The sequence below is a fragment of the Sinohyriopsis cumingii genome, chromosome 9, assembly GCF_028554795.1.
Source record: "Sinohyriopsis cumingii isolate HCF-2022 chromosome 9, ASM2855479v2, whole genome shotgun sequence".
Lineage (NCBI taxonomy): Eukaryota > Metazoa > Mollusca > Bivalvia > Unionida > Unionidae > Sinohyriopsis > Sinohyriopsis cumingii.
In genome coordinates this window covers 92,158,838-92,186,417 of record NC_142969.1, presented here as the reverse complement: position 1 = coordinate 92,186,417, position 27,580 = coordinate 92,158,838, and the positions used below count along the sequence as shown (strand labels likewise).

General features: G+C 34.4%; 1 protein-coding gene across 1 annotated transcript in view; it reads right to left on the bottom strand.

Annotated features, from left to right (window-relative positions):
• Nucleotides 1-66: 66 nt before the first annotated feature.
• Nucleotides 67-27,580, bottom strand: part of LOC149792241 (uncharacterized) — a 53,069-nt gene continuing 25,555 nt past the window's right edge. The window contains exons 10-18 of the mRNA XM_089969548.1: nucleotides 13,294-13,438; nucleotides 12,536-12,879; nucleotides 10,565-10,700; nucleotides 9,296-9,467; nucleotides 9,016-9,107; nucleotides 4,055-4,185; nucleotides 2,664-2,821; nucleotides 1,876-2,068; nucleotides 67-415 (exon numbers count right to left, since the gene is read on the bottom strand). Of these exons, the coding sequence (XP_089825674.1) occupies nucleotides 170-415; nucleotides 1,876-2,068; nucleotides 2,664-2,821; nucleotides 4,055-4,185; nucleotides 9,016-9,107; nucleotides 9,296-9,467; nucleotides 10,565-10,700; nucleotides 12,536-12,879; nucleotides 13,294-13,438 (1,617 nt within the window). The 3' untranslated portion in view covers nucleotides 67-169. The remainder of the gene's footprint in view (nucleotides 416-1,875; nucleotides 2,069-2,663; nucleotides 2,822-4,054; nucleotides 4,186-9,015; nucleotides 9,108-9,295; nucleotides 9,468-10,564; nucleotides 10,701-12,535; nucleotides 12,880-13,293; nucleotides 13,439-27,580) is intronic.

Sequence of the window (27,580 nt, the reverse complement as noted above, 5' to 3'; positions counted from 1 at the left end):
TCAAAGGAGGAAAGAAAACTATAATAGGTACAAATGATCGACAGATTACGTAAATAAAAATTCTGCTTATATTAATATGGATCCAAATTTATTTATAGCCAAAAACAGATTTTTGGATACACACGATATACACCTTTCACTATAAAAGGTAGGAATTCATTGATGATCCCTATAAATGATGCTTGAAAGGTGGCGCAGGTAGATCGTTATCGCGTCCGTAAATCGCACATAGTTTAACTTGACATGGACTCTCGTGCCATGCATACCGAACTCCTCTAATGTGTCTGCCATGTCCGGTACAAGAGGTGACGTCAAGAGTAATGGACGATGAACTGTGTGATGCTATATTTACAACAGACCATCCACTAGTAAGGGGACATTGGTAGTTATGGTCCGTAGAATTTGTACAGCAGATCTGGGAGAAAACAGAAGGAAACAGTGAGTCGCAAAAGAGAGTACAATCAGAAAGTAGAATGTTCGAAGACACTTAGTCAAAATAAATCATATAATATACCACAACAACTTTTAAAAATACGAGAAATATGACACATTTTTGACAACAGTATTAAATAAGCAGGTATGAAACAATAAACTGCATGTAATATGCATACTCATTTCTTACTTTTAAGAGAGCCAACAGGTCACGGGACAATGAATGGATCACGAAAATATGTAAACCGCTACAAGGATAATGTCTAGCTTAGGCTAAGACAAAGGTATTGTTTATTTATGGAGTGTGTAACAAGACACTTAAAATTACATACCCTCGTATCATTAAAATGAAACTGAAAGCTTCGAGTCCACATTTGTGCGTAACATATGCTTGATTATTTGAAACACTGATATTTTGGCTACTGTACGGAATCTATCACAGTTTCCTTGCAGTAGTGGAGGTAAAAGTTCACCTGTTGCTGGTGACCCAGTAAAACCATATGCATTGTATTAGAAGTCATCATGAAATCCACATTTAAATCTACATGTTCCCATGTAGCATTGTTTAAGAACTGGAGTAACTAGTACGCAGTGGTGAGTCAATTCATGCCCATGCAATGGACCAAGTTAATTTTTACAAAGCGTTACACCCTTATCATAACAAGGCGAACTTTCAAAGAATGTTATATTTGTAAAGATTTGTTGGTCTATCCATTTTGTAAAATCCTCGCGAACAAATCAATAATTCATTTTTCGTCCCTTGTTCTAACTTGTAAACCTCTAAGTGACTGTTACTAAAAGAATATTTCTTTGGTGTCTACCTATCCAAAAAATGAAAGCGCCTTGACGGATAAACTGTTTATATCATCAAGGTGCAAGCTTTATTTGCCTAGAGAGACATAATGTCATTCGCTTTGCTAAGAAAGTAATGTTCTCAAAGAGTATAAAGCTCGACGAGAATAGGATGCATGCCGAGAGGAAGAATGAATTGTAATTTCTTTTGAAAATTGCATTCGCTATTCTCAACGAAAGATCTCGCTTTCACTCGATACGGAAAGTTCAGTTTCTTTGTAAATAATATCCCACTCCCAACGAAGAAAACAAAATATCCAAAACACTTTCGTCCAATATCAAAATGAAGAGTTCTGCTTAACATTTTTTGTTTTAACAAATCTTCTACAAATAGTTTCTCTTGGACTATTAGTGTAGTTGCCAAGGTTTTTCTTGTTAACAGTAAGGAAAATAAAATTGAAAAAAAGTCAACTATTTAAACATTAATGTTAGGGGATATTTAAAGGACAATTTGACGTACCGATTCGCAGCTACATTAATTGCTGAATTCCTGAAAATGTTCGAACTTGAATATCAACCCAAAATCTATTTGCTATACAGTCTTTATCTACTGCTCTTAGTCTACCATTTCGTAGGGTAATCTATTGATACCTCAAATCCGGAGTTGCTTCGGACTTCAATTGGACTGTTTCCTTGACTGAATTCAATTGCTAGCGAAGAACCCTGGACAGTGAACTTTGTGGGAAATGGGCCCTGGAAGTCTAAACCCTTTTCTCCATATGCCACGGCCCTTGCTGCAAGCACCAGTCTACTAGCTACATCTTCCTTGTCACGTGGATGGATCCTGAACCACAGCTTGGACATTATCCATTATTCACATGATAATAGTATAAAGTATATTGTCTTCGTTTTGAGAATTATTCAATATGAGGATTTTGAACGACTATCAAATTATGTAAGCAGAAACATTCGTTGAGTGACATATTGTTGGTATTCTAAGATGCATCAACAGTATATAATCAGTGGAGTTTCCAGCTAATAACTTCTCTATTAGAAGTTCTAAATTTGCCGTTCCGATTTCCTTGTGTACAAGCAAATGTCCTAGAAAATGGAACTTTTATCCGAAAGCTCTAAAGAAGACATATAACGCATGCTATAGCAATTCACCCAAACTTGTTAAAGTGCAACAAAAGGACACTTGTTTTTAAATATATGCTTCATGCTTTTATATATTTAAAATCAGGAAATGTGAAAACATTTGCTTAAAAATGTACTATTACCTAATATAGTTGTTTACGTCCATAGGGCAAAACATGTTTCTAAATTTTTTAATTGGATTAAATGGAGAATCACAGAAGAGGAAAAATAATCTTTGCCCCATATTACCTAGCAATAAAAAGAAGGTTGTGAAAAAAGTTAAACCAAACTGGTATACGCACGTGCCATATGGCGAGGGGAAATCAGGAAGGTCCATTGCCACAGCCATGAAGACATTCTGAAGTTCAGTGTTGGGAACATATCCATAGTTGGCAGTCTGTGACCACCTTAAGTCTGGAAACCCTCCTATTCTACGGGTATCGTTGCTATTACCTGCCAACTATGAAGTGCACATCAATATATTAAAATATGCATAAATGTAACTGTGCTAATCGAAATCGCAATATGAACGACGATCAATTTTCTTACTGATACGTTTTTGCAATCTTAAGTTTCCTTTACAATCATACGTTTTAATTTACAGATGCATGCATACTGTTTTAATTGTTGTTTCCTTTGAATTAGCGATGAAACCTAGATTTTACACCAGTTTGTTCTATTACCGTATTTTAGCAGAGAAATAAAAACTTTTATTTGTAAAACAGGAAAAGTTAATAAATGTAACGTTAACTTTTAAAACATTGATAAGAAGATATATCGAGGAATCATGTGTACTCCCATGCTCCTTTCCGGATATACATATGTGTTCGTATTGAAATGGCCTTGTGCTTGCTCGAAATGCAGAAAACGGGACGATTGCATGTATGTAAAAGAACAATGCTTACTGACTCCTCAGTCCAAGTATGATAATTATCCTTCACAGTGTTGGAATCTCTGACCATGCAGATAAATATGACAAAAACAATTAGTCAGAGTTTTCAAATCATTCTGATCTTGCCGTAGGGTCAAACAGACCGTTAATGTGTACATAAATGAATGAACAGTGCTTACTGAGTTAAATACTGACCGAACCAAGTTTCATACATATTCATGAGAGAATTACACTTGTGAACACACGAAATAAAGATTAACTGAAATCTTAACCAAGAAAATCAAATGACGCCGAGATAGCGCGGAGATTCAACAAGAGATATGGCTCTAATAATACGGCACTGCTTATTGCTCTAGATCTAAGTGCAATAGCTATTTCGTCCAGTGTTTCATCACACTATCAAACGTCAAGCAAACTATAACCGATATTTCCAGTGAACGTAACCTTGCCCGGGAGTCTCACGTAATGTAAGGATGCATCGACATGATATGATCAGTTCCTAGGTCTACAGTCCAAATATCTGTGCCGTCCTTTCCACAATTTTGGACTTTGTTACTTCAGAAACATTTTAACAAAATCCTGATCCTATGTCTCGCAGATAAAGACAAGGCAAGAAATTTAAGAGCCAAACTTTATCATTCGATATTAAATCTAATCTCCTTCCATAATTTTGATACAGAAGTTTGTTGCATATTTCATTTTACAAATAGGTATCTGAATCGTCTGTTTAACGCAAATAATAATTTATTTTCTTTCTGCAGGTTATCGTCAATCTAGCTTAAAATAAAATAATTGTGTTACCTGAACAAAGCCAAAAGGGAACGTGTTATTTGTTTCTCCGTTCGACGCTTGGTGGAATTTGTGCCGCCAATCGGTTATCATAGCGCTAAATTGACAGGCGTACCTATCAGCATGGGCGGCATTGGACTCTCCTGTAAATGGCAAATTGATGGCTAGTGTATGGATGAATTCATCATGTATTGAACATTATGTTTAAGTGAGCAACACAAATACATTTTCCCGGCATGCATCACAATACCCATATCAAGTAGCAGAGTGCTTCGTGCATCAGATTAGAAATGAATAATATTTGTGTTGGACTTTTTGGATTGGTGTTACTTATCTAGGTCATAGGCTTCCACAACTCCATTGATTTTCCCCACTATAGATTTTGCAACCTTGCGTGCATGATAGCGTACGCGATTTGGTCAGTATCCTCTGCCGTGGTCGTCTCTTGGTAGCATTCACACGTTGGCTGGTGTGCATGTGATATGTGAACAATGTTATTTGCGGTAAGATGCTCTAACCTCGATCAGTAACCAAACAATATTGATATTATTGTATTGTCTACACTATATACTCCCTCGACATATAAGTACATATGCGCAGACATACGTTAAGATATACGCGAATATAATTGCTTTTCATTAACGCCCACATTGTAAACAAATGGACCAATATTATTTATTTATTTTATTACACACACAACCAGTGCAGCCATCGATAGTCACTAACGGATGTCTCCTGGCAGTCCGATCAATATTGCTCCAGACACTCAGAATAGTTCTGTGTTATGCGTTAATGAGACTACGGTGCTTGTATAAAGATGCATTAAGTCAAGAAAATAGCCTATTTGTGAGTGTGTCATGAAATTGTAATAATCTTTTTATTTATTAAATACATGTATTCGTTTTTTTTTTTGTTTTTTTGTACAGTGTTTATCCGGATGGGTATCCGACTGCCTCTGGCATTAGGGGTTTTAAGGGTTTTGATTATCAATAAATCTGATTAATAAATACTGGCCGTGGTGATGGTGTTGGGGAATTCGTCAACGGCAGTTGGACCTGCTGACAACATTGATTGCGTTTTGTTCCTCTTGAGCACCAATACCAGTTTCAAAGTGGTGTTAGAAAACCATCATGTGTATCATTTACTCTGAAATTCAATCTAGCTGCAGGACCGATAAACATAAACGCTTCTGATGTATTAGTGCCAACTCGATGCCATCTTGGAGTCATAGCATTAGCACATGAAAACGGCTAGGAAAAATATATACCATCAGGAGTGAAATCAGCCAAAGAAATCCACTGAGGTTATATTTCCCAGCGATTATATTAAACCAACATTGACTCAATGAAGAAAAGAAGGGTCCGCTTTTGGACGAAACCGATAGTTAGTGGCACAAAACAGTAGCGTAATCGATGTTATTTTACATATAAAAGATGTGCCAGCCGCAGGAAACCCAGTTGTAGGAGCTTAAATATTGCCCTGGAAGATGTTTTCTTTAATTCATATCGGGTGTATATGCGACAGAGTGCTTGGTTGGAAGTGCATACCAATATTACAATTTCAGCCGAACAAGACCATCTTCTTCAGCAAGTCTCTACGATGACGTTTTTAATAGAAGATCCATCAGAGATCCATGACGTTGCCGACGTTAAAAAATAATCGAAGCAGAACAACATTTGCGAGATGAAATCACCAATATATCAGGGCTACATCAATAGTATCTGGTTAAATTTATGGCGCTGGTGAAATATTTCGTAACGGGTGCACTCGCGAATATGTGCCTATTCATAACTTTTCGCACTGACACAAAACAGTCTCAATACAATAGGCCATTTTCACAATACCTGAAAATACTGCTCTCGGGCCATCTCGCAAGATGTTGAAATCCCAAAACAAGACTCTTGCTGCTGAGATTCAAAGAACCAAACTGTCATACATGAGAAGTATATCGATAACAGCATAGATGATTTATAATAGTAGACAGTGAAACAGTTGAAACAAATCTTAAGGCTCAACAATGAGAATGTTAGCGGACAAATGGCCGCGCTAATGTCACGTATCTAGTATCTAATTTGTTCGAAAAGGATGCTTGTCAGTCGAAAGAAGATTTCAAGTGACGTTGACATTTAGCTGCCAAATGATCCAACCTTTCTCTATATACTTTACCTTTCGGACAACGCTGAATGGACAAGAGATTTGTTTAAAAATTACCAGAAACTAATTTCAGTCATCTATATGGCCTTTTAGTATAAAAACAAACGATGTTTGGCTCTCAGTAATGAAAAGAACAATTCAGAAGAAGAAAAAAAACGTGCTTACGCAATTTTCGTCAAGGGCACATCTATGACTTTCAAATTTCAAGGAACTGAGACCTTATCCGAGTATGCGCAAAAGAGATCTCATCCATGAAATTAAAAAAAACCAACAAAGTACCGTGTTATTTTAGTCTTTGATGCCAATTGAGATGTCAAGGATACTGCTTGTGAATGCCATACATTATAAGAAATACAATATAATGTCTGACGGTATTTATATAAATTGATATCAGCAACAACAACCAACAGATATACTACATATTTTCATAAAACGTGTTGATTTTCATTTCCAATCTTTAGTTAAATAGCACACAGCTCCCCTTTTCCATGTGAATATACTGTATAGAGCTTGTTAAATTATTCATATAAATAGTTTTGGCAATATTGCACTAAAATATCTGACTCTTATTTGATTTTTATGGGATCTACTATTTAAAATTCAACCGAAAGATGTGTAGTGTATGCTGCCTTTTGAATCTGTAACGGATAATTGCTTTATCTAATAATTAGTTTATTTAAACTGTACAGCTCCAGGCACAACTTGACATATATTTTTATGCTTTTCAGTTCGTAATAATCTATTTTTAATACCAAATATTTAATACGAAAATGGGCTACATTTAAAAGTCTAGTATCTACATACACGAATGTATTTGATTTCATCCGTATACTCAATAGTTTAAGTTAATGTAGACAAGGTTCAAGGGAGTTAGGAGATTTTCTACCGTCCTTTTGTGCAATCCTAATGAATAAGACAGGTTCTACGTCCACTTTGAGGGTAAGGTTCAAGTGACTTAGGAGATTTTCTACTTTACTTTTGTGCAATCCAAATGAATAAGACAGGTTCTACGTCCATTTTGAGGGTACATGTTTTTGCACTAATGAAACACTGATGCCAGACTCACTAAAATAAATAACTAGATGACTTCAGGTTAAAGCCAACACGACCATCCTATCTCTCAATCAGACTACATCAACGTTCCTTCAGCTTTTTGTTGTCCAGAACATTTGTACGGATTCTAAAGACAAAACTAGTCGATATACCTTCCTTCTCATATTGAATGTTGATGCATCCAAACACACAGCACATTGAATCTTTACTCTTCAAGCTTAGCTTGCCAACGTTTTTATGGAAACCAAATCTACAAATGTACAAATACTGATATTACTAGTATATAAAAATGATTATTCAATTTACATCTTTTTCATGCTTGCATTACTTATATTTACAGCAATATAAACTGTTAAATATGTTAATTGGTATTAAATGCGAACACATCTGATAAAACGTTTGCAACTATTTCCACGCCGATCTCCATTTCCTAGTCATTTTAAACATTCACCAAGCAGGGATGGCCTAGATTTGATCGATATCAGGAACAGCAATTCGTCCGAAATGCGTATTGTGAAAGGGGTCAACTACCTTGCTGTACTCCATGGCTCTCGATGAAAACACGATTATCACAAGAGAGTTCCACTGCGGAAATGGAAAACCACAAACAACTCTGAGTAATGATTGGGAACCGGAGCATCAACCACAATGATTCACAGGCGTTGAAAATTGAAAACTGTTTGCCAATAAACTAAGAACTTCACTTATATTGTTTCAGCTTTCGAGAACATACTAATCATTGGTATGGTTTCATTAACGAGTAATTGACAATATTAATATGATAATAGCGGTTACGTTGGGTTATATATCTATTTTACTGCATTCTACCAAGCATGACATTGCCATCGCATCAAACGCACACGAATTCGCGCCCTCGTGCGAACGATACTAATAGACGCCCGTGGTAGAGGTTACTGGCAAAATTGTTTACTGTATCATCCGCACACATTTGTAAATGATAAATGTGGGAAAAATAAGGTGGGGGTCGGGGGTGGGGTAGTGCGTATAAATCTTTAACCTCGATAAGTAACAAAAATAACAAAATAAACAGAATCGTTATTTCACTAATAATTCGTTACACTATGGAACATGTACGTCAAAACATAGGTTTGATTAAGTGCACAATATCGAGAAAAAATAGGAGCATTACTAACTCCTTACTCAATAGGCTGTTTGAATTTGCAGATGATATTTCCTTATTTATTGATTTTCCTTCACTTCATAATTAAGTTATGTCGAAATGCTAATTTTCAGTCTATATTTTATAAGGTCTAGAGCTGCAGCAACGTATCTGAGACAGTATTTGATTGTAGACTTAGAAACAAAGTGTGATGGAAGTGCTAATTAGACGAAATCAGCAATCAGCATTACTAAATACAATTGTGGACGAAATGACATCTCAATGGAAATGGTTGTGTGACAAAATCAAATGAATGATACACAAAATATGCTTTGCTTAAATGCTAAATTATTCTAAGTTTCCAAACATATGTAGTTCTGTTTTCTAAACTATTATTTTGCACAAATTAATCATTTCTCGTTTTTTATTTTAATATGTACCAGAAGGGATTGACGCAAAATTTATTTTACAAAATCAACCATTATAATTGCAAAGTGGCACTAAAGGTGAAATATTTAAACACTCTCTGTAGACATAATATACGGTATTTATAGTTCAACACCAAAAATTGATAAATACTCTATTTGCCAAAACGTTGGGAATTTAAATTCATCATCTTTAAATTGTAAAGATGTTTCTAAATTACCTTGGTACCATATCGCCCCATAAATAGTCATCGGTAAGAATGGGTTGACCATTGCGTTCCATAACGCACTTGGCGTGTTTTGATTCACCGCCCTTGAAAAAAACAAAAACAAAAAACAAACAATTGCAACATATAATCGAAAGAGAAGCATGAAACAAATGAATATCAAACAACCTACTAATTAATCATCAGAACGATCGAATATCATAACATGAAAGAAGATAAGCAATGAAGATACACAGACAAGCACAATATAGAGATGACGTTAAATCTTATAAACCTGTTGACTCTGTGTCCAGAAGAGGGACATTTAGCCAGAGCTTCGTGAGAGGACCAGGCTTCAATTATTGTTCCTCCCCATGCCGACTCGATTAGTCCGATAGGCCGATGTATGTGTGGGTACAGGTACTTGCCGTACAACCAACACACAGCTGAGAAACTAGCAAGAGTTGCTGAATGAAGAAAAATGGATAAAAATAATGATTTAATTAATTTATTTTCGCATGAAATAAAAACGTGACATACAAGGGGGACATTGTTAATATTCGGAAAAGTTACTTAATGTGCTCGGTATATTTAACAGCACACAGACAAGATTTGATTGGCTGTCACTGGAGGCCAAGCTGTAATAATTTTCAATGAAGTTCGTTTTCTGTCCTTAGCCATTACACATAAGAAACTACAATATACACACTGTTACTAATTTTAGAAGTATCTAGTCAAGGTTATGTGTTAGATTTACATATAAATTGACAATAGCAAATAACACAATATTCATCTTGAAATGTCGTACTTTGGGACAGCACACGTTCGAGCTCCAATAACGTTTGAAAGGTTTGAATTTTTAGTATTGTAGTCCTTTTAAGCGTTTCTTTCAGAGTGTTAAGAAATACATATTTAGAACATGTATTCTCAGACTTAAAGCATCCCATTTATACATTCTCTGTAGTTATCATACACCTAAAACCTGCTTACGTGACAATGGAACAAATTGCATGCCCCGAAATCCTCATCCAAACTACTCTTGTGCAAAGGTAAAACTTTTACGTCAAATTGTAACACCATGACAGCTTCACTTTTTCACTTCTCCAGGAAGAAATTATTTTGAGGTTAAAAAGTGCCGTAAATATAACTCATGTGCATTATTCACCATACAAGATATATATTGCAAGACTGATCAAAATTGGTACTTTGATCATCGTCGCCTTTAAAATCATTTTATGTTAATTTTAGTTTTAGAAGTATTATCTTTCAATGTTTTGCTTGTTTCGATGGAAGTATGATGGATATATTGGCCGAATATAAAATAATACCCATAGTCTTTGTTGTGAGTCTGAGTTTCAAGAAAACAATACAGAACAAATAGTACATTAACAAAAATAATAAATGTTCCACCGTTATACAGTAGCGAATTAATACGTTCAAGTCATAAATAGCCCAAATAAAAATGATTTTCTTGCATTTTTTCATGTACGTTACAGCATCGGTTAGGTGGGGTTAAATAAAGTGACCAAGATTTTAAATAAATGAAAAACAAAATTTATCATACTTGAGTTTGGCATGTACCACTCGTTCACGAAAGACAAATCTGTGAGCGATGTATTAGAAGTATCCCGTTTTGTATTGAACATTCGAATCTCTGCATATTTCGCAGCCTCCTTCAGCTCCTCAGTGTGGTTGAAAACCTAGCAAACACACCATTTCATTTGAATATAAACATGAATATATTTAGCATTAAATAAAAATAAACTGTCAGTAGACATAACTTGTAAGGGACAAAGTCCGTTTGCAGGTGGAAACCAAGTATGGATTCAATGTTTTAAATGTAAATTCCAGTTACCCCTTTGTGAAAGATAAATGTACAAGTGAATGGCTTAGGGTTCTTGTGCATGGTAGCTGGGCGTTAGATCCCATTTTTAGTCGCAAGGATTCTATGTCTGCTTGGAATAAATTATAAGCATCTATTTGATGAGGCTTATGAAATTATGTTAAAAATAAACGCATTGTATTCTTTAATGAAAGGGTACCAAATCATGTTAATTGTAGTATCTACCTAATTACATTACCTGATATTATTGATATTGCTAGCATTACTAAAATAAACATTAACAAATCAAGGAGTTTAGATGGAATTCACAAAACATTTAGCTATCACCACCTTAATCACTTTAAGAAGTATTTATGTGTAGTATCCCTTTTGTGTAGATTTCCAGTTATTGAAATTAGTAAAGCATTCACAACTCATAAGGAAAACAAAAATAATGACCTATCTAACATTCACATATCTGTATTTTCTGTGTTCTAAAACATTATCGCGATACATGTCAGCAAGCAACTTTGGAATATTTAAAAAAGTAGCGACTCCTCCATAAATTCCAGTCAGGTTTCCGACAAAAGCACTGATATCTAGCTGAAATGACGAAACCTAAAGAACTGTGGTTCCTACAAGTTTCTTTCAAACTTTAATTACTTTGTTTACATCATATTTCTCTAACATACATGGATTTGTGTGTACTGTTAAATATACTCCCTATTCAAGTTTTATTTTTAATGGTGGTTCTCAATACTTTATATTCGGGCTTCTTCGTTTGCAACGGTTTATCAACGACTTAGCTTTTAATCCAGTGCACTCAAAGACTGCTTTTCACCGACAATTGTATACGGCATACATCTGGAAAATTGCTTGATTTTTATGTTCGGTATCTATTTATGATTTTAGCTGAAACGTGTATGCATCGGTATAGTAATTGTGTCACAAGTGACTATGATAGCTATATATATAGATAGATAGATATACATATATATATATATATATATATATATATATATATATATATATATATATATATATATATATATATATATATATATATATATATTTGTATATATCTATCTATCTATCTATCTATATCTATCTATCTATCTATCTATCTATCTATCTATATATATATATATATATATATATATATATATATATATATATATATATATATATATATATATATATATATATATATATATATATATATATATACACTAATCGAATTTAAACGTGCAAATGCGACTGCAAGCATATCTGATTGTGCGTAAGTTACTTTTATACTGTAACCTGTTCGTATCTGGTAGATCATATAGCAGGTGTTTCATTCATGAGCACGTGCATTGTAATCGTGAAATCATATTTAACCATACTACGTATATCTCAGCAAAGATGACGTATATACTTACCATCATTTCTTTTATAAATTATAAAAGTATATTTTGAATCAACGGAAAACATATATTATATGATTGTTTTCAGAACACCGTATGATCACCTCAAATGTACAGCTTTTGGGGTAAACGAAAATTACACATTAAACAATACATAATCAAAGGGAATTATTTCCACTCTCTAATGACAACATCTCCAAGACGAAGCCCAGTTTGTTCAGCATAATTAGTGTTTTAGGAAACTCTTAAATAATTTTCGACGTACTTTAGAGCCTAGGCTATGATTTTTATATTTGGTTTGACTTACTTGGTTCATTGTGAATCCCATGTTACTCTGACCAGAACAGAACCATACATCGCCAAAAAGGACGTCAACAAGCGATACTGATCCTTCGCTTGAAGATACTCGAATAACGAATGGTTCCTTGCTTGTTTGAGCAGGAAGTTTTACCTTCCATATTCCCGACGAGCCTCCATGTGGGTCTGTAATAACTGTTGTTGTGGTGACCTCATTGTTGTTAAGACTCACGTGCACGTTATCCCCAATCTTGTGGGCAAAACCCCATAGCACAGCTCTATGTGGGGCTCCTTGCAGAACCATGTGGTTGCCGTAAGATCTGGCAAAAGATATACCAGATGCGCCATCCACGTCTAACGATGACGAAATAGAAGAAAACAAATAAAATTACACAGAATGTAGTCTTATAATTTTCATATTTTTTAAACAGTCAATCTTTTACAAACAAATTCAGACACTTCACGGACTCCAGTCGTGAGTTCCGCTTCAACAGATGAGCTATGGAACGGGCAACAGGTTAGATTATTAAAAAAGACGTTCTGTTTGTTATTTTGTCATTTTTCAATACTTTTTTAAAATTTTCACCAGCATGATTCCATTGCCGATCTAATTTTTATGTAAATGCAGAATCTCTCAAATCTATACAGATATCTTGTGCATATGATATGAGTAGAAATAATTATTTTAGATACGTAATAATAGAACATAATTGATAGTTGACTTGAATGTTGAGAAAGTTTGGAATTGCATCAGTATCTTTTACTTACCTGTTCTACAACAGTAAAAATATACCACCAGAATTGTCCACAACATGGCTTTGTTGTCCATCGCTTCTATAATGAGCTGTGCCGTGTAGTTTCTGAACTTATTATACATGAAATACATGACTAGAGATAAGACAAGTTCATCACAGTTATTAGAAGTCAGTAGAAGTTAGGACTGAGCATGATCTCGTCACTTTCTATAACACGAAGAAGGTGAAAAACTCAACTACTTGGATGGTTGCAGATTTCCAGATCACTCATGTGGACAAAATATAGCTTTCTAATCTATGTTTTGATATATCTTTCAAAATGCGGAATGCATCTTGTTGAGATGTTTTCTGTCTGTCTGATCGTACGATCGAGTGTCTGCTACTTATTATATTACCGCACCAATAATTTCTGTTATCCACTATCTCTGTTATCCAGCTTTATAACAGTCTTTCATTTTAGACAAGATATGTACTTTATATTCAGCGAGGTAAAATGTCAAAAGTGAAGGCCAGATGAACGATTGAGATCAGTTTTTTTAAAAAAAAAATGATTTTCACAAAATAACTCGAGTTGTTGTCCCTTACCGTAACTTATGTTTGTGGATGGAATGGAATTAAGAGAGACAAAAGTGCGTACTGATTCAAAAGTCAAATATATGGCCAGGAAACAAAGAGTATACCATACAAGGAGTAAAACATACTTTTAACAACATATCAGGCGTAAAATGCGGAGAAAAGAGCCTCAAATCAAACGAAAATATCTTGTTTTCTTGTCGTTTTTAAATAACAAAAGGAAAACAGTTGATCAAAAGGAATATTTCCCTAGAGAACTAAGTGAAACGTTATAAAAAGTCGGCCAAACTATTGTGGAATTGACAAAACCTTTCGCAATTTTGAAAAATGGTAAATAGTATAATTAAGAACTCACTACACAAATGATTCATTGAGATATGTCATTAATTTAGTTTGGAAGGAAAGGAATTTTTCAATCATACCTCATCAATTAATGTCTTATATTAACTTTGTGGTCTGTGTTATCATAGCTCAGTTAGAGAAGCGACAGCACATGCGCATCATTAAAAAAGTTCTTCCCTTGTTAATCTGCCGAAACGGTCACGATCAATTTACGGTGGATGGTATCTACCGACGTGTTATATTGTAAAAGAGAGTCTACACACCCAGTTGTAGCTCTGACGTGCGAATGGGATTGGCAGGTTGATTTGTTCGTCAAACTAAACAGTAAAATTGTCTATTAGCCATAGAATCAGCAAGGAGGCCAATCAAGACCGATGGAAATAGGCCAGTTCATCTCAGTAACGACTAGGGAGCATACGATTGTATATACACTACTGACGTCTTGTGGCAGGGTTAGACATAACTAAAAACTAAACTAAAGTTTTCAACGGCTAAGTGAGACCAGTTAGCTCCGTGTTAGTGACAGTCTGAGGACCTTTCACCTTATATAACTAATTTATTTGGCTTTGATTGTAGCAAGTTGTGAAGCTAACGAAGGAAATGGAATAAACAGGGTAGAATTCTGACAGAAAAGATTGGTCAACCCGAAGGCATACTGTACTCTAGCCTTAGAGAAAGAAATGTTCGTAGCTGGTAGAACTAAGTTAAATTTATCTTCTTGGTTAGAATAATATTTGTACTTTGCGGTAATAGTACCTAAGAGCAGTATCATAATAATGAAGGGGGGTGATGGAGAAAAGAAAAAACACAAAGGTCAACCTTACAGTATTATCTCAGTCAATTTTATTTAATATCTCTGATATAAAATGTGATTATAAAATTGACATGTTGTAGAAATTTATTGCTGAGATTGCTTTTATTTTATTTTGAGGTTGTCACAAATAATGTCCGAATAGCAGCCCCACTAAGCCGTTATCACATCCGAATATTGCCCGATGTTTAAACTGGCATAGACTCCATGCCACACATTCAGGAAGTAACTTCCATGGTAATACGTGAATAACTATGGGAAGTTATTTGTAAAGCCAGCTCTACATTTATTAGGTATCATTCGTAGATAATGTCAGCAAATTGCGTACAGTATATTGGGACATTAAAAAATAAGACAATTATCAGTCTTTCGACCGCAAAAGGAATTCAAAAACAAATAAATTCACCCTATTTGGATATCAAACCTTAAGAAATATCAAACATATGACAGTCTTTTTGAAAAAAATTCCCATAGTATCATTTATAAATAAGTTGTACAATCAAAGTTCTCTTAGTTTTGACAAAAGGAAAAGTAAACTTGATTACATTATCTAAATGTCGAATAGCGATGACAGTGTCGGCCTTATAGGGAATCTCTTTGTGAACGACTAGTGTTGAGCGATTAGACAAAAACCAGACCTAAAGGCTAGAGTACTGTTTTTACTCTTCATGTATGGTACACTGTAGAAGTAGAACTAAATACCTATTTTAGCTATCTTCTGACAGAAGGCTGACACGAACACAAGACTGTGTACACGAAAAGATTTATTTTTATTTAGAAGTGCAAATCAAAATTGCATTTGCATTTGATCATTGGGATTTTCGTCATACGCAAATGTCAGGGTACAATCAATTAAAAATAATTAGGCAAAGCTTAGATTCTTGTTTTCTAGATCCCATCTCGATCCCATTTCTAACGCGAAATTACCATTAAAACCCTAGGCTCATCAACAAATAAGATTGTGAAAACTGGGCTCAGTGGTTGCAACAAGCAGGTGCGATTATCACCCACTACTACAGTATATACGGCTCTTAGTGTTAGTAATAATACTTTATGCAAAATTAAAAACAGCTACGGTATCAGTAGAAGAAAGCTAACGTTGAAATGATGTGCCAACGTGATCTATCTCGAAATCAATTATAAGACATCAATGTATTGCGGCAATATTACTGTACCTTGTTCCAAAGTCTAAATCCAAGTGCTGCTCTGTGGAAATTGTTTACCTGACAAGAAAATCGTTCAGGTCAAACAAGGCATTTCTTCTTTACAAATTTTGATTCCTATATGGTGACAACACTTAGAAAAAGAAGATACAACTGAAACTATTGTGCGATAAAGTAATATTGTAATAAATCTGAAGTATGCGCATTTGTTTATCGCTCTTCAATTATTTCTTAGATTTTTGTGATAACTTGCCTTATTATGGAAAGTCGGTGCTGAGGATATAGTCCACATACCGAAATAAATAGCCAATTGATAGGGGCAGATGTCACGCTGTGAAGTGTTCATTAGTTCCATGATGCCATGCTTTAGATTTGGTGAATTCTAGTCAGAGCTGCATGAGTTTCCCTGGCATTCAGTGGTCCCTATTAAAATCTATTTTTTTTAATTGATCGCGTGACTCCAGGAACAGTATGTATGTTTGGAGACTGGTAAATTATACAAGGGAATCAACAAGAAGAGACTGTTCCCTCGTCCGCAGGCGACTTTTATTGTTTCTATCGTGATAAATTTGCTGTCGAGTTACAGGCGAAATGTGGCTTAAAATCATGATTTGACAGGCCGAAATAGCTAGGTAAAAATAGTTCCTTGTATTAGGAGGTTGAGTTGTATAGTTCCACGGCATGACAGGCTGGCGGCACGTTACGGAAGGTCAATGAGGACAAACCTTGCAATTGTGCGATTGGCAGACAATTGGGAAGTTGTGATATTTGTGGCTATGTATTAATTATAGTAAAATTATTTATTAATTGGAAAACGTTGGACTTGACAGTTTATGACAATAGTTGTAAAGAGGTCTTTTGAGTCGAGGGGAAACTTATGATTGATGCATTAATATAGATCGCACCTAAGCTAGAAAAAGGTGTGCGAAATAATAACGTACCTGTGTACAAGTTTTAGTGATAAACAAGTTGATGTTTCAGTCATGTTACTTCTATTGTGAAATGAGATATTGTGACATAGGTCACCTAGTAATCATTGCGACATGGATTAAATAGGAAATTATTCAATGCTGGGCAGTAAGGATGTATATAAAGTCGAGAGTTGATTAATTAAGTCATTATTTTTTCCTGTATTCTTGTTTTAATATCAGTCTATAGATGTGTTTAATGTTTTTTAGATATAATTTGACATGATCTATATTTTGAATTATTCATGCGAATCACAAAGTGCTTAATGACTTTGAACTGAAATATTATTCTGGGATTATTCTGAATTTATTTAAAGGTGTTCTGGACAATGTCATTGTGATACATCAAGACTGTTGGCACATGAACATATTCGGGAGCATCTAATTCATTTAGAACACTCGTTTATTATGGACTTGTGTGCAACGATATAGAACTCAGTTGGATTTAATTCAAAATACTGCAACTTTCTCTAAAGTTTTAATTTTATAACTTAGAAAATAAAATTTTGTTTTGCAAAACTATTTAAATTTTGCTTCATTCTTATACTTTGTTTAGAAACAAATATTCGTATTACTATTACGGTCCAAAAGATCAATTTACAAACACTCATTTCAATCGCACGAGCAAGTCTCATAAAACAAAATTAATATGAAATGCAAACATAATATTGCCATATCGACAAATTGAAACTTTTATTTTCATCTTGTCTCTTCTCACTATCCGTCCAATGCGAATTATTTGTACTATATTAAAGTATAGTCCGAATGATGAATAGCTCAAATCACATCTAATAGCTGTGGTCAACTGAGAGCAAAAGACGAAGATAAAGAAAAAGAAATCATAGAAGACACAAATATCAGACCTGTAAAGAATTTGCATCAATATGAGTATGGACAAGGCTTAAAGTGTTTCGTTATAATATAGGGTGCAATGGATGCTAATACATTGATATTTAGCTCTCGATCATTACTTTGCTCCCACTATTTCTTTCCTAACCAATCCAATCTTTTCACCACCAAATATGTCTTCTGTTACACCAGGGTTATATAAAATATCACACACACACACACACACACACACATGATAAAACTTAAGGACTAGAAATATTATCTTAACAATACAGCACCATAAGATAAAAACAGCAACAAAGTACTAAAAACAGATACATTGCAACGGTGACTAATTCAGCTTGATCAATTGACACTTATACAGAAATTAGTGTATTTAGCTCTCGATCATTACTTTGCTCCCACTATTTCTTTCCTAACCAATCCAATCTTTTCACCACCAAATATGTCTTCTGTTACACCAGGGTTATATAAAATATCACACACACACACACACACACACACACACACACATGATAAAACTTAAGGACTAGAAATATTATCTTAACAATACAGCACCATAAGATAAAAACAGCAACAAAGTACTAAAAACAGATACATTGCAACGGTGACTAATTCAGCTTGATCAATTGACACTTATACAGAAATTAGTGTATCACTTTTATCTAGGAGTAAGTTTAAAAATAACACGCTATTTTCTAGCTTGTACATAAAGAGCATAACATAGTATCTTAATAAAATATTGACATTATGTTAATGATTCCTAAATTACTACGTTATTCCTGCCCTTCATACTGCATCAGTCTTTGATTAATTATTACTACCTAAGTACTACCTTAGTGCTACCTTAATAAATGGTGGATAGGAAAAGGAAAATGGCAACAGTTTGAATGATTTGACCAAAAATAATAATAATACACAAAGAAAGAAGAAAAAGACACAGAAGTAATGTAATAAGATTCGTTTATGCAATATACTTTATTATTCTAACCGCCTTTGTTTTCTAGGAATGCATTTTAAGGGTGTCAGTAGGTTGATTTTATATGTATTTTCTTGCAGAAACCAAACCAAACTCCAAAGCTAGCGGCTGTACTTTAGTAGTTACCATTTTTGTTAGGTCGGTAGTATAAATTCTAATCGTATAATCCTCCAGTTAAAGAACATAAACTATTTACAAACATTTCTTTGGGCACGTTACATTTTTATGTCTTTTGGTGAATTCGTAGTTTTAAGTCCTCCCGCAAACATTCACAGATTCTGCATACCATTCGCATTGTAACGTAATGGTCGCAAATGGTTGGTCTAAATTTCACATCTTATTGCGGACTAACAATAGAACTTGTAGCAGAACTAGCTTCTCTAAAAATAGAAGAAACACAACATATAAGAGCAGCAGCAAGTAGTGACAGAGACTGAGTAGTTATTATTATTATTATTATTATTATTATTAATATACTTACTGGTGTTGTTGTAGTGGGCAGAAACAGATACGAGAGCAGTTGAAAGTATGCATTATAATAATTACAAACTAAAACCAAATAATAAGAAAATCTTGTAAGTAAATGTTCGTGTATTTTATATCTTACATGGACATACTGGAGACGGAGTGCAAACATACATCATTAAATACCTTTTTTCACAAAATCTTTTGTAAAGGTAACAAATAATTATGAAATCATTTTTGAGGCAACATTAGATTGTTGTACTGGACTATATATTTTGTGTAGGTATGAAATGTATTTAAGATCATAATACTAGGCTATATTTTTTTCTAAGCTGAAGGAGACATACTGCACTAGGTGTAAACGTTGGCAGGTAAGTAAGCTGGTTTGCAATCAAAGGACACAACAAAGCTAAACAAAATATAGTTCGACAGATTACGCAACAAACTGTGACTTTTATCAAGATCAAGCCAACTTTTGTCCAAAGTAGTAGATTTCTGGAGACACATGAGACAGAGCTTTCAATGTAAAATACAGGAATTCATCGATGATCACTACAAATGATGCTTGAAAGGTAGTGCAGGCAGATTGTTATCAGGTCCGTAAATTGCACAGAATTTAATTTTAAACGGACTTGGTACTACGCATACAGAACTCCTCTGATGTCTTGGCCGTGTTCGGTACAAGAAGTAAAGTCAAGAGTAATGGACGATGAACTGTATAACGTTATGTTTACAACAGTTCATTTACCGCTTAGTGAACATTGGAATTTAGGGTCTGTAGAAGAGACAGAAATAAACAGGCCATCCACCGATTATAGGACATTCATAGTTAGAATCCATAGAGTGTGCACAGCCAATCTAAGTGCAACCAGAAAGAAATTAATGAGTCACAAAACAGAAAGAGGATAAGTCGAAAACCGAATGCTCAAAAACGCTGAGTCAAACTAAATCACTTAAGTTACCACGAACACATAAACAAAAATAAATCAATTATGGCATATTTTGGCAGCAATTTAAAAAAAGTAGTGATATAATATGACACAAAATTGCATATAACATGCATACTATATTTTTGCTTATACAAGAGACAATATGACACAAGACATTGAATGCAGCACGAATATACGTATGAACATAGAGATCTTTTGTAACAGAACTTACAATGTGAATGACTAGCTTCGTCTAATACTAACGTGACATTTCTCTATTGAGTGTGTAATCCCCTCTGCACGGTGTAACTAGATATTTATATTTGCATATATTAGGATACGTAACATGACCACCTAAATCATCAAGCCGAAAGTTCACGTAACATATGCTATATCATTCCAAAAGCAGATATATTGGCTACTGAACGGAATATATGGCGGTTTCCTTACAGTAGTAGAGGTTGTTATTTCTCACCTGTGCGACAGAGAAATCTGCCTGTGTTGCAAAGCTTAAATTTTCTCTCTCAGTCTTGTTATCACAGACCAGTCGTTTCAGTCATGGTGTCGAAACTCGTGATGTCTTCTGCTGTGCCTGACGGAATTGTTGTAAAATCCAGTAACAACAATAGTATTTATATAACAAAAAGAAATTCACTATAATGGAACGTAAGGCCCCTTTATTTTCGATAACAGCATACAAAACATTAAATGACACACATACAAAAGCATATGAACATCGAGATATTTTATAGCGCTCCAGACACACGTGCATTACACATCACTGACCACACAAACCAAACTTGAAGTGTTACTGCAAAGACTACAATAACCAGAAATGTGTCATGCCAAACTGGTTTCTTCAAACTTTGTCGAACACCCATAATCCGCTAAAGTTGAATCAAAAATAATAATGCGATTGCAAATAAAAGCTAGTGTACTTACCAGCCAGAGTTGTTGCTTCATTAATACACATGCTATTCCACAAAAAGATTTCCAGATATCGTATGGTTGTAATAGTGATAGCAACACTTGCCATATTTCCAGGACTGAAAAAAACATTTCCAAAAAATCCATAAATTAGAAATTTCCTGATGACACTACACACCTCGTTAGAACTGTACCCAGTGGGCATATTGTACTGCACAGTATCGTATCGTTGCTTTTCATTTAACTTTTTCCAAATTAGAACCGATGAAAGTTAAAATTATACCGTATAAAAGATATCAATTAATTATTTACTGTCAATTTAATGATATTCATCGATCAAATGTGATAATACAGTAATACTATCAAATTATTTTTGACGTTTCTATTTTCTCTTGTATTTAACCTGTGTATTTAGTGTGAACATGTCGCCCAATTGCCCTCGTTAACATACTCATCTTAATAAGCAGTATAAACAAATGCACGTGGATCTCGATGCTCAATGCGCAATACTTCCAGCACATAACAATTATAGCTTTTTTCTTGATTATTTTACCCTTTCTAAGACTTGACTCCACTTAGATAATTGTTGAGATTTTTGTAAAGGTGTACTAACCTGATGACCTTCATATAGAGTGAGAAGTAATAATAATATCTTATGAATACTATGTTTTGAATCTTTTAAATAATTTGCAAGGTTACTTGGTCATTTTAATTTAGTTGGAAACAGTTGGGTGAGGAAAAATATATATTTGTATTTGTACCACGATAAGGAAACCACAGTCACGGAGTTAAATTCATTGTCTCCCCACGAGACATTTCCTAGAGGGTAGACAAATAATATAACCCCTTGACTGGGATTTCCTTGACTCGGTCCAAACAACAAAATAGATTATATTAGTATATTTAGTTTGCATTGTTTGTTGGGTTTTTATATTATTATTTTTTTAAGTTTCATTATATGCTATTGATAATATAACATTGTATGCTGGACCTGACCTTGTCGAAAATCAACTTCATTGCGTACCTAACCTGAATCATTGATTTGGGTTTATATCATTCTGAGTATCGAACATTGGAAATTCCCCGGGTCATCCTGTTGTTTGCAACATGTTATATTATAATTTTAGTAATATATTTATAATTACTTATAATCATAATTAATAGTTTTGTGAACGTTGGATTCTCCCAGAATGAAATTATTTTTCTTTATGTAATACTTTCCTTTAGAAAATGTTAATTATGGCCCGAGGTCAGGTAGAGGACTATAATAGCTTCTTACTGAACTTTTGTATTCGTGCTTGAAGAACTTATCAGAAATATAATTGTGTCGAGTCGTTCACTTGACTGGAATATACTTGTTAAAATTATTTATTCACAGGAATTACAAAGTGTTCTTCAAAAAGAACATTATTGGAAATAAACAGTTGATTTTATAATCACCATGGGAAGGGATATATATATATATATATATATATATATATATATATATATATATATATATATATATATACTGGTTCTGGTTTTCATGAAAAATAGACGAGATATTTATCCGAATAATAAATTAGTCAAAAAACTAGAAGTTCCAAGGAAATTCAGGAATATAATGGAATTATTACAAAAATATAGGAATGCTAAGGAGCTGTGGAATATAAATGAAAACTTACCTATAAGTGGATAAGAGAAACAATTAGAAGGAAATAACAAAAGTAAAGTAGAACAAGAAAACTCATATGTTTAATTGGGAAAGAGCATGGGGGCACTGGGTCAAACAAGGATCCCTCAAAATGTAAAGCCTCTGCTTCAAATACATGCATGATGCGTGGTTGACAGGAGAGGTAGCAGTGACACGGCACATGGTCAGAGTACCGCCAAAATATCTACTGTAGATTAAAACTAATAGTTGAAATATGCAAAAGGGATAAATATAAAAGCAAAGTATGCTATACCTAGATGGCAATTTAGATTTAAAAAAAACATTATATTTAATAATGAATATGTAGCAGAAACAATGATGGCCTGTGGGCAGGTAATAGTTATAGGGAAATAACTGACAGCAGGGGGCGAAAAGAAGGGGGAGGAGAGGGAGGCCCAGCATTACAGCCCATTAAAGGCGTGTAACTGGAAGCGAACCATGGCCTCCATACTCATACCCCAGTTTGGAACCTAATTGCAATCAGTATATTAACCCAAATACAATATATAAATGCAAAGAAAGAATGAAGTATATGAATGCAATCCAGTTAGAAATTAGAATTACGCAAATTAATTTTATAAGGAAGTGAAGGGAACAGGGAGCCTCTATGGGGAAAGTACGAGACGATGACGTCATGGGGCTATGTCACATGGCGCCACGCGAAGTGAACAGGCTGATGAAAAAGCTTGGAAAAACCACCCCATGAAGAACACTTTAATACACACATGAAAACAGGGAGTAAGGGAAATAAGAATAGGATGATAGGAGTCTTTCTTTCTATATACTTCATTCTGCCTTCTAACTATACTGCTTCTTAGAGTATAGTTACCTCCGCTTTAAGTGGGAACCAACTCAAACACATTTCGAAAATTTTGGAATTAACTAATAAATAGAAGACGGCTTGCTCGAGTTGGGAGAAATATACAGAATAAAGGAAGTATGGGCCCTCACTCGAGTACAGCCAGGCTCATTTTCAATTAATGCGAGAAACGACACATTTAATCACACACATGATATAATAGGGCTTTTTCCCTAATAATCAGCGCACCGTTTCACTCAACAAAATTCAAAATTCAACAACAACAAAAAAATATATATATAAAATTGGAAATTTATATCCATTGAGACTAAAATAAGACAACTGGAAGAAATTCGATAATTATATGCTGTCCCTACACGAAAACAATATAGCACACATACAATATAGCATATATACACATAGCACACGTGGGACGTAGGAGACCTCTAGCACAGGTCAACTATATAACTAGGGAAGGAATTCCAAGTAAGGTGAAAGGAACCTATCCCGGAAGAACAACCTTGTAGATTACACAAGGGACAAAATATAAAGACCCCAATAAAAATTTGAAAACTTTTTTCCAATTTCTCTTTATAAAATAAACCAACAACACACCTTTGGGGGAAACACACATATAAGGGGGGTGGGTGGGCAACTGTCTGGTGCCCCCCTCCAAAAAATATTTATAATTTCCTTATCATATGAAAGCGGCATTCTGCGAAACCATAGTATTTTCGCTGGTAATAAGAAACACACATGGACTCTCGTGCCACGCATACCGAACTCCTCTGATGTGATGGCCACGTCCGGTACAAGACGTAATATCAAAGGTAATGGACGATGAACTGTGTCTTGTTATCTATACAGCAGACCAGTTAGTGGACATTCATTGTTAGGTTCAGCAGAATGTGTATAGCAAATGTTGGTGTGAAGAGATGAAAACCAATTAGTTCCAAAACAGAAAGAGGCCGTTAGAAAATCAAATGTTCGAAGACGCTGAAACAAACGAAATCATATTAAAATGCCACGAAAACTTTAAAAGATACAGCAGTTAAGGCACCATCTAGACAATAATATTAAATAAACAATCATGAAAAATTATACAAAACTGCATGTAACATGCATACCCTTTTCATGCTTATAAGACCATCAAAAGGTCATAGGATATTGGACTAGTACATTTTGTTCTAGAAATAACATGGGCTACTACAAAGTTATTAATTATTTCGCGTCCATGCAGGAGACCTAGTAATTTCCGGCGAAATTAATGTCACCAAACATTGCTCTCTTAGCAGAATACTGTCAACCTTTCAAAGAGCTTTATACTTGCAAATATATTTTGGCCAAATAATTGTTGAAATCTTTGCGATTAATTAAATCAACCAATTTATGTTTGGTCCCTCGCTCGAACCTATTAGTCTCTAAGTGCTTGTTTCACTGAGATGTTTGAAAATTTGAACGCTCCATTACTGATAAATTGTTATTTCAAAAAGAGGGAAGCTTTTTTTAATCCAAAGGGACAAACTGTAATTAACCTGCTAGGAAGGTAATATCCTCGATGTGTGAAGCATGTTTGCCAATGGTTGGTTTTATTCTGCTGTAAATTTCAGTCGCTATTCCTAACAAAAAAGCCATGTCGCTTTCAGCAAGTATTAGTCTCCGTGACATTAACCCAAACGAAAGTAAAACCTTCATGAAACACACGTGTCATATCAACATGAAGAGCTCTGCATAACACATTTTTATAATGTCTTCTCCAGGAGTTTTTCTTGGTTATTTAACCTCGTTACTAAGCTAGCAATGTACAACAAATTAAAAGGGATGCAAAAAACCATGCATACTACATTAGGGGATATTTCATGGGTGATTTAACATACTGATATTTCCGTAAAATAATTGGCCCCTACCTGATATTCTTCAAACTAGAATATCTACCCCGACAACAATTTGTTATCAAGTCTTTATCTACTATAGTTAGTGAAATCATTTCGTAGTGTCATCTCATGATTCCTCAAATCCTGAATTGCTCCGAACTAGAATTGGACTCTTTCTTTGATTGAATTAAATTGTCAGCGATGACCCATAGGTATTGAATATGGAGATATAAGGGCCTGGAAGTCAAAACCGTTTTTCCCATACGTCACGGCCCTTGCTGCAAACACAAGTCTACTGGCGACATCTTCCTTGTCACGGGGGTGGACCCTGAACAATAAAATCGACATTATCTAGTGTTAATTTTATGATAGCCTGAAGCAATATCTCATTTTCAACATTATGCAATATGAACATTTTAGCTATACGTTTGTCTAAATAGAAACATTCATTCAGCAAAATGTTGCTTCTGTAATAAGATACATCACTTTTGACAACAGTACCAAACCAATGAAGTGTCTGGCAAATGATTCGCCTCTTAGAATTTCTCAACGTGCCGATGGGCACCCGTTATTCACAAGATAACATTATAGGAGACAATATAAATTTTAAAGAAGAGCTCTAAAGAAGTTAGATAAAGAATTATATGGTGATTAGCACTAATGTGTTAAAGTGTAACGGAAGAGCTTATACGACTGAATAGATGCTTCACATGTTTTAAACTCTTCTGAATACAATTAAACTGAGACCATTTCCATTAAAATATACACTATGTTGATACACTTGTTTAATGGAGGGTTTCAAGCCTTTTCCGGATTATATCTTAATTATAATTAGAAGGTCCGTTATTAAATTATATTAAAGAACAAGGAAAACACGACGTCTTTGGCTCAAACCAACATAAATATGTTTACTTCAATTAATAGTATCCTTAATATTAAACTTGCACATAGAGAAAATATATATTCGTCGTTTACTGAATTAAAAAACTTTTCAGTTCAGGAAGAAAACGAATTTGATTTTGGACAAGGTTGTCAAAAACACATAAGAATATAATGAAATAAAAATATTTATATGACTAGCAAACAATGCATATTAGATTTACACAACACAAATACGTTTTTCCCCATTAAAGCCTTATTAAGGGTAGAGTTACATTCCAATGCCACCATTTGTTACAGTAATCAATGTAAAAATCAAGAAGAATCCATACTTGTAAATTCGATGTCTTCTTTGAGCTGGTTCCAGCGAATGATAAAACCAAACTTTAAAATACCGACAACACCCGGGTTAACTGAATTTGGTAACATCAAATTTAGTGTACAAGTTACAGAAATAATCAAGTTTTGATAGCTTAATCTTGACTTTGCAATCAATCATTTGTTTGGATAAAAGACTGTATACCTTTTATGACTTGGGCAAACATACGTGACCATTGCCAAATCGCTGGTGCAACATAATTCCGGTGGTTCTTTATAATCCGCATGGGTGTGATAAGCACTTGGTAAGGAATTGTCGCAGCATTAAAAGCGGCAATATATGTTATCCTGAAATATATATGAAAAAAATATATAACAATAACGATTCTACGACTACAGTTCATTGCCTCATTGCGATGTTTGAATTCCAGTCTTGACATGCTGGACTGTAACATTGCAAAGGGATCCAAAAGATCATTTTAAAATCACCAGTCGATATTGTACCGCTAACTCTGACGAGTTAAAGTTGCTAACTATAAAAGAAACGTATCCATACGAGTACATAAGTTAATGGGAAATATTTGTTGAACACAGCTGACTCCCAAAAGTGTCATTTAATAGTTTCTGTCCAGAGTGGGATTTTCTAACTACTTCACACAATGCAGAAACCGTATGGTCTGAATTTTGAGTCGAAACAACATAAGTGAGTAACACGAATGTATTAGATGACA